The 9,124-nt window shown below is 37.1% G+C and overlaps 1 protein-coding gene across 1 annotated transcript in view; it reads right to left on the minus strand.

Moving 5' to 3' along the window:
• Window positions 1-5,445, minus strand: part of ptprc (protein tyrosine phosphatase receptor type C) — a 21,893-nt gene extending 16,448 nt beyond the window's left edge. The window contains exons 1-3 of the mRNA XM_044361500.1: window positions 5,337-5,445; window positions 5,115-5,224; window positions 211-225 (exon numbers count right to left, since the gene is read on the minus strand). Of these exons, the coding sequence (XP_044217435.1) occupies window positions 211-225; window positions 5,115-5,178 (79 nt within the window). The 5' untranslated portion in view covers window positions 5,179-5,224; window positions 5,337-5,445. The remainder of the gene's footprint in view (window positions 1-210; window positions 226-5,114; window positions 5,225-5,336) is intronic.
• Window positions 5,446-9,124: the final 3,679 nt, after the last annotated feature.

Here is a 9,124-nt window from a genome sequence, read left to right on the forward strand (position 1 = left end):
CATTTCATATAATTTTGAACAAGATGTTGGCTTTTGTGCTGCTATGAACATGAAGACATGAGACAGTTAAAAGTGAGCTTGAGGTAAAGGGAGGCTGAGGTGAAGGTATGGTACATGGTATAGCACAGCTGATGGTAGAAGTAAACATTATAAACATTAGAATTACAACTGAATGTTATATATTAAGAGAATTTAGTTGTAGTCACTCACCTGATGAAGCCTGACCTGGAATAACAAAAGAGAAAGATATTTACACACTTGTGATGAAAGGGTGTATATTAATACTATGCAGAATAACATAAATATAAACACATCACAAACAGGAATTTTATAGGTTTTTTGATTTGTTTTATTAAAACATTCATTTCCATCTAAACTGGCTGTAGCTTTGTGGCGATATCAGCAGAGGTAAGAGGTACAGGACAGGGGATGTGATTCGCGCCAAATAGACAGGCATACTGTAGGGTTTTTTTCCATTTAGTTGCATATGAACATAAGAATTGTACAGGCAAGACTGTGATACACTTAAGCTTCATACTGCTTTCTCTGAAATGAGCACAAAAAAGAAAACAATAGACTTGTTTTGTGTGAATGTGTTAAGATAAAAATTACAGTAAGACTAGAATAAAAGGATTGTGTGAAAAGCACATGGGTTAGGAAATCTCATAAATACACATCATTTTCACCAGTTTATCATGTAGCTTAATTGTTACATTTCTGCATGTAGTTTACTTTGTAACTAACAACACAACATATTTCTGTAATGCACTGAGCATAGAGCACATTATTCCCATTTGAATATGATGCTCATTTAATGACATTTTGTAGGAGATGCTGACTTTGACGCTGCTATGGTCATGAAGAGATGAGACAGTACAAATGGAGTATGAAATAGTGGGAGGCTTAGGTAAAGGTATGGCACACGCTGGTGGCATAATTAAAATAACGCATGTTAAATGTTGTAATGATAATTAAATGCTATATTTTAGATAACCTACGTATTGCCATCCATCTTATACTCATAGACACTGCCGATTTTAAGCATAGTTATTATGTATAGAGTATAATGCATATAAATATGTAGAAAAAACAAACAAAAACATCAACAGTGTAATATTTTAAATGTTTTTTTTTTCTTGTTAAGTTTAATTAGAAAGTCCACCTCCAATCTGATTGATAAAACTCTTCCAAAGCTTTATCGGTTCAAAAAGAGGAAAGCAACCATTTCATCAGAAGCTCTGTCTGAGGCAGCGCTGCACAACCTGGTTGCTATGACAATGCAGTGCAGAGACACATTTGCTTTTTCAGAAAGCAAACCGCTATTTCCTGCTTTGCACCGAAACTTCGAACCTCCCCATACTTGCAAAATTAGTTTCTGTTTGGCCAGATCGCTGGCTCACACTGAAGCGCAAATGGACTTTCACCTTTTCCCTTCTATTCTTGTTTTTTGTCAATAGAAATGCAAAAAAAAAAAAAAATCTTATTACAATGCCCTGTTGAATTTTTAAAATCTTTTATGTCTCTTCTAATATTACATCAGTAAATACGATGACATGGGATAAAAAAGCGTGTTCATCCATGTGTTCACTACATCCCTGCTCTTAGGAATTAATTTACCGTATGCATGTGTTTGCAGTCTTGTTTTTTGTCCTTTCTCACTGCACTTTACAATAAAAGTAGAGCATGATGAAGTGATGGGGGACAGTTGAACAATGAGTCTCAGGATGTGGTTTAGCACGTCTTTGTATCACTGTATTGAGCAGAAATGCATGCTCTCTGCAATGACATTTCACCACTTTACACGGCCTCTTTATGTCTCTTTATAGTTCTGTGGTGACTGGTTTCAATAGTTTCTGTGAAGGGTGTGAGAAATGCAATTCTTCTTTTTACGTAAATGTGGTGGTATCATAAACAACTTCCATATTCTGTTTTTAAGTATTTACTTTGTTTTTAAAACTAATTATGAATTGAATCCTCACTGGTGCTCTAGATACTTTCTTTTTCAGTGTCTTCAGGGCCAAGTGTGACAAAAAGGTGTAACAATGTTACATCAGCCTGTTCAAAGTCACATGTGTTGTAGAAGTTTGACAGAGAAAGAAGCAGAAGTAGAAAAAGAAAGAGGTACGGGAAGGGAGGCAGGGCGACCATAGAAATGAAATTAAGTTGTTAAGTTGTTAAGTTGACAGCAGTTACAGTTTAGTGATGATCAGAGCTCAAATTCCTCCAGATGTTTGTCCCTAAATCCATTTAACTCGCTTCGAAACAGTGTCCGGATCTGTCTCTCGTGTGTCAGTTTTCTCTCTATCAGTGCTCTTTATCAGTCCCCCCCCCCCCCCTCTGCCTCTTCTTTCTTCTTATTGCATTCACCGCAAAGCACCGTCCACTGGTTATGACAAGCACCCTCCCCCTCCTTCCAGAAACTGCTTTAATCGTGCAGCATGCTCAACATTTTTAACACCTTACTTCTTCATTTTAGACATTGTACTTCCCCTTTTCTTCATGAATTCTCAAGTCATTTACTTGTGCTCTGTCTCAGTCTGCTTGGCCCACGCTACGCTGCTCTGCCAGGAAATGAAGGCAACTCAGAATGGAACACGGAAGTGGTCAACTTTTTGATCACATTGCTCAGTCCTGCTGTAGCTAAAGCAAGCTTGAAAATCTGCATCCATTTTTTACATCTGTCACCCAGTTTGTTTAAGAAAATGAAATTGCTCACATGATCTTTGACCCTTGTAACTCTTTAACCAACAAGAATTATTAGCAAACTAAATAAAATGGACAAACTAAGTTTAGTAAAGTTTTTAAATTCGATTTAACACTGAGTAGTATGTCTGTTGAGAGAAAGTTTAATTTACTAGTCTGCCATATACATTTTATGGCAAAACACCATCATATTGTGATCCAAATACATACATATGTGTGTTTCAAAAGCGTGTATACATGTTTATTTTAATACTTTCTTCTTTTCAAGGTCTCTCTTGAAGAGATTTTGATGTCAGAGTCATTCATACCTGGTTAAATAATAAAACGTGAAATTAAATGATTAATGATTAATACAAGATTAATATTCACTGTATTAATAAATATTTTCCTTATATACAGGTATCATTTTGAATGATATGTTAAACTTCAAAATAACTAAATAAATTAAATGCTATTATATGTCATATGAAGTGGTGCGGAGAAATGTTCAGATGCTTTACGCAGGTAAAAGTAGCGGTTCCCGCCTATAAAAACACTCAGTTACGAGTAAAATTCTCACATTTCTAACTGAACTTGAGTAAAAGCAACAAAATTTACTTCAAGTCTAAAAGAAAAAGTACCCACTTTTGAGGCAAAATGGCCGCCGTCCTAGTTATATTGTTATATATCATACTATTTCGGATAACTATTACCGATAAATTTACATTTAAACAGCAATTTAATGTAGTAATCGGTCTGGGTAGTTTTAATTCTGACTATTTTATGTACTTCTGGGTGGTTTAATTAACTGTAAAACAACAAATTTTATTTTTTATATTGATTATAAGTTTTTAAAATCTTAATCTGAAAAATAACTACAGCTGTAAGATAAATGTAGTGGAGTAAAATAGTACAATATATCCCGATGAAATGTAGTGGAGTGGAAGTTAAGTGTACGTACCTCAGAACTACACTTAAGTACATTACTTGGGTAAATGTAGTAACTTTCCACCACTAGTTATATGCCAATAAATGTTAAGATAGCTGAATTAATTAATTTAAAATTATTAAAAATGTAGCCTCATTGCTGTTTTTGTAACGCTCTTCAATTTACTCATAAAAAAGCAGTTGGTCATTGGAAAATTGAACATTTATAAATAAAAATTTGAAATAAATGACTGTTGATGCGGTGTACCACAATGACTCACTTCACACGCTAGTTGACAAATACTGTGCGTTACAGACAAATGACAAACACTGACCTCAACTACAGATAAAGACAACAGAGTGAAATAAATAGAGTGAGAAAGGTTTATTTCAGCTCGTGTAAAAGACGTCTAAGCTGAAAATATCAGAAAATGTTTGATGTGTTGAACAGTAGCAGAACTGTGAGTGATGCTAGAGGCGGTAAGATGGGTCTGACTGAAAGCACACACACACACACACGCAGACATGCATACACGCACACAGACACACACGCACGCACACACTCAGATGTGTATCATATAAAACACGCAGAGCCACTGGGGTTGAAGTGAAGAGCTTGCAGGGACACACCCCAAAAAATTCTCTCATCTCTGACAGACATTATACCCCCACCTCTACCCCCCCACCCACACACAGACACACACAGACACATGCACAGACACACACAGACACGCACACGCATGCACACACACACACACGCAGACACACACACACACACACACACACATATGCACGCAAACGCGCGCACACACACACATACACACACATGCATGCACGCATGCACGTATGCACACACACACACACACACACACACACAATGTCAAAGCAGAACAGAAACATGATTGCAAAAATTCCCATAGCTTTATACCAAATGAAAGAACACGTTTAAAAAGCGTCTTCTTATTAACAGATTTCTTTGATTGAACACAACTGTTTATTCTTTTGCCAAAGGGGCTCACGAACCTGTCACTTTTTTGGCTTCTCACATCACAAGTACGCGCTGTACTGTATTGTGTTCTTGGATTTAGAAAGTTTAAGAAATGTAGAAACATAATTCAAAGACATGATATACTGTAGCTTGTCATTTCTGCCCTTTTAGTTTTTACTTTAAATGATTACGTTCTGTGCGGTGATGTTTCCCGGTTTTTCAAAAAAGGCAAATTGTCAAGCGTTTGCGCTGACAGATTCATGTCTCTATCTCAGGCGTGGAATGTGTTTCACCTTTTCTCATGAATCACTTGCTAAACAACCATATGCTAAAACTTCAAAAACAGTTAAGTTATGACTTTAGATTAAGAGACCTCATCCTCACTCATGTTTTGCATCATTTACAGATGTTTTTTTCTACTTCTTGAAGACTTTAAGATGACAGACACGAGGACATAACTTCATAAAACACCACTGACTTTCCACAGAAGAACGCCAAATTGCAGATGGTTACTTACAGTAGGCTAAACCGATGATCCCAGTCCAGAGCAGGAGGATCTTGGGACCGCAGAGACGGGCCATGTCCAGGAGTTAGGGTGTGTGCGGCCACACACCATACAGTCTAGTCCTAGTGGGGACCAACAGGCAGATCACACCAAATTTAAGCTATATTTCCAATTCTTCACTCAATTCTAAGAGAGAAATAAGTCAAAAACGTTGTCTTATTTTAAGCTACATACGTTTTCTGTCTTATCAGTTGACGCAGCTTCCTGGACTTGTTCCCCAAACCCTAAACCTCGCCTCTAGGTTTCAAGTCAAGCGAGAGGGAGTGATGTCACACCAAAAAGAGAGTGCCTTTACCTTAACGTTCAGTAACAGGAAGCTTCATTTCAGCGACGCCACTAAGAACAGGAAGTCTTCTCATCTATCATCTAATCCACCTCCTGCTTTTTGCTCAAGTGTGAAAACAATCTGACTTGTGAAAAGTGGAAAGAGTAAAGTTTATTTTTAAGGTGGAGATTTTATTTATTTTTATTTTTATTTTAATTGATATATTAGACTTTTAGATACATGCTTGAGTCACAGCTGTTTTAAAATTCAGTTTAATGCCATATCAACAGACATTGATATGGCAGAATTGAAGTTTTGGTCATGTTAACACACATAGATGTGCAGGTTAGTCTTCTGTCTAGTTGGTAGAACTTCTGTTCAAAACCAGATTCTTCTTCAGAACTTCATATTTGAGACACGAGAGAAACAGTAGTGAAACTTCTTTAGAGTTCATCTTCTTCTTCACAGACTCCTCCCTGCTCTTAAGCTTACAGGCCTACAGTACTGTATGTACTGTTGGCCATTTAGTCAAAAAACGCACGAGGAGCTAGCAATGCAACGCCCAAGAAAAGCAATGCTGTCTTTCCTTTCTTAAACTCTGTTCTCTGTTTTTTTTTTTTTGCAGACTAAAGAGAGAAAACATGTGGCCATTGGCTCCAGAAGTGAATTTCTTCATTTCTGCTGTTCCTTCTGTGAAATACATTCATAAAGGATGTTAGATCTCTTCAAAGTCATTGATCGTGCACAGTGTTTGATCATCATGCTCTGCCTTGGAGCCCAAAATGCTTTACTTCTGTTTACATACACAAGAAAATAGGGGATAAAAGAGGAAAGAAAGGAGTTGAGAAACTCTCCAGGGAGTGAGACTCACACACTGGGTGCTGATGTGAATCTGGATGAAACACAGTCAGTTATTTCATGCAGTTAAATGAAATAATACATGTAACTAAACAGACCCATTTCTTAGTTGATGCAGTGAGATACTGAGCCGATAGAGGCTCAGACTTTTACTTAATCCTACAGCAGTTGTACAGTATGAAACTGTAAGTCGATAGGGTGAAGCAGAATAATATGAATCTCCCTATACATAGTCTACAAAATACAGTCAAGAACACATAAATCGCATCAAACTTTTAAAGGTGTTAACATCAGTTGCTTTCTTGTTACGCAATATGATAATTATGCGGAAATAAGTTCAAACCTGAAACCCAATGGCAACATGTTTCCGACAACCAGCTTGCATTTTTAGTATGAACATCTAAATATGGATTTCCTCAAAAAACAGTGAAACATTTGGTATTAAGCTATTTCCACTTCTTGAGAGTATAGATTCTTGTAATCAGGAAGTAGCTCTTAAGTAAGCAGTGTCATGTTCATGCAATCTGAGTGACACTTTATCCAGTGTAATTTTTTTTGTTTTTTTGTCCTCAAAGGCAGACAAGTGTTTTCGCTGAGGCTGTTGTCTCTTAATTCTGTCAGATATGACATCACTGAAATAAGCACAACTGTATGTGATTAGAAATGCCAACATCTTAACCTTTACAAGAATCACATACATATTAAACCAAAAGTGGAGCACCAAGCACATTTTCTTTCATGCAGAGGAATCCACTGAGCAGAGTTACTTACATTTTTATTGTTTATTGTATGGATATACAGAAAATTAAGAAATGGAAAATAAATTGCAGTACTATTGCACCTATTGGTGGCTGCCTCTGTGAGCACATTTCAGTGGACTAAGGACAGCTGGCCACTCCAGTGCAGAGGTTTGCTGGTCTAGAAAATTCAGTTGTATTATCCCAATGTGCTGATGACTATTGAAAACCAATACTACATACTACAAATTTTAATCAGCTATGATTCTCGTGTGCAGTGTCTTACATGGTGTTTGTGTGTGTCCGTGTGTGACAGAGCTAGAGAGAGGAACAATGGTGTAGTTAAGGTCAGGGCCTGTCCAATCAGTTTCCTTGTGTGTAGCCTACAAACGAAGCCTACAAATCCAATTCTGACTTTAAAATATCTAACAGCTCGTCCTGTCTAATCTGTGTCAACATTGTCATATGTGTAGCAACATAGAGTTACCCTTTATTTTAGTATAACAGGTTATTCTATAACAAATAAGCAACACATAAAGGCATGATGACCTGTGAGACATTTGTCCTCAGTTTCCACTGAAATGAACAGCTGTGGTTCAGCAGCAAGTGCCAGGAGGGAACTGAAGTGAACAGAAACGTGCTGTTGACAAACAGAGGAAATGGTCATCACTCCATGACTCACTAGCCATGAATACTGTTTGTGTCTTTGCTTTGCATTTGTTAGATGATTATTCCCTATTATAGGTTTTAGATTTACAATATTTCATGAAATGGTACACAAACAAGATTTTAAGGTATAATTGGTGTTTGTGCTTATTGCCTTCACAACAAGCACAAACAAAAGTTGGTCAAGTGAATGGAGGAGATTTTTCTTTGATCTGAATCACCAGACAAAATGACACATTTGGGTCCATTTGGGCTTCCTACTACCTTTTTACAAACCACAAATTGAAAAGAGAAGTCACATGGCCAGACTTGTGACTCATACATTGGACAGCGTCTGCTGACCGCTGGATTTCTCTGCAACACTGTCATATTTTTTTGGTTTGAGCTTAAATGAAAACTGTTTATTTTGCCGTAGAAGTGCAGCTTTAAGGCATTCGGAGAAATTACAGAAGGAGAGTCACTAGAAACAAAATGACACAACCTATAGGCTCTCAGCCTCAACTCATATACGTTCTTGGAGGTCTTGCTAGAACGACAGATAATGGCACTGATAGTGCTGCACTACGTGCTTGAAACTCAACATGACACCAGTATCTACTTTATCAGGAACTATTTGGTCTCTTTGTATCACTTTCACACATTTTATCAATAACATCAAACTTTTTTTCAAAATGTTTCCTCCCATCAGTTACACTCACATGCAGCTATCCTGCATTTATGATGTTCATATATGTCACTGAGAGTCTAACCATTGACTTCAAGACTTGTGGCTTGGGTTTGCATTCTGTCTCATGCTGTTAGTCACCTTTGACATTTCTATTATTCAACCATGACCACAATCTTCCATGTTTAGGTTAAAGGTTGTGGTTTTGCAATGATCGTTAACTTTCTAACTTTACCAAAGTGACTTTTCCATTTTTCATGACCCTGTGGTGAACATGGGTAGGAAGCTGCTCAGTTTTGGTGACCAATAATGATGATATCTGTTAGGACAAAATCATTTTAGCTCTGAAATGTCATTTAACCACCATTTTGGAGAGAGACAAAAAGAAAGCATGCATGTTTGGTCAAACAAGAAAGGCAGTGTTCCTATGAATAGAGAAGATAGATGAATAGAGGTGTAGAACTGAAACTTAAATTTTACTATGTAAATATGCAGTGTCATTCAGTGTAATTTGATAATTTATCAGTGAAGTGTACAGAACCATACTGCAGATTGGAGTCTGTTCAGAGACCAGCTGTCTCATGTGACTTTAGGGGTTGAACACACGTAGAGTAGATTCATGTCATATGAACCTCTGCTGTATACATAGACCAATCCCCAAATAGAACAAAGTCAAGTAAATTAGTTGTTAGTGAAGAAAGAGAATCACCGAACAAGACAAAGAGTCAACAGATACAGTGAACATACAGATGAATCTTGGGTCGGCAAGTGA

Source organism: Thunnus albacares, chromosome 9 (assembly GCF_914725855.1).
Source record: "Thunnus albacares chromosome 9, fThuAlb1.1, whole genome shotgun sequence".
Classification (NCBI taxonomy): Eukaryota; Metazoa; Chordata; class Actinopteri; order Scombriformes; family Scombridae; genus Thunnus; species Thunnus albacares.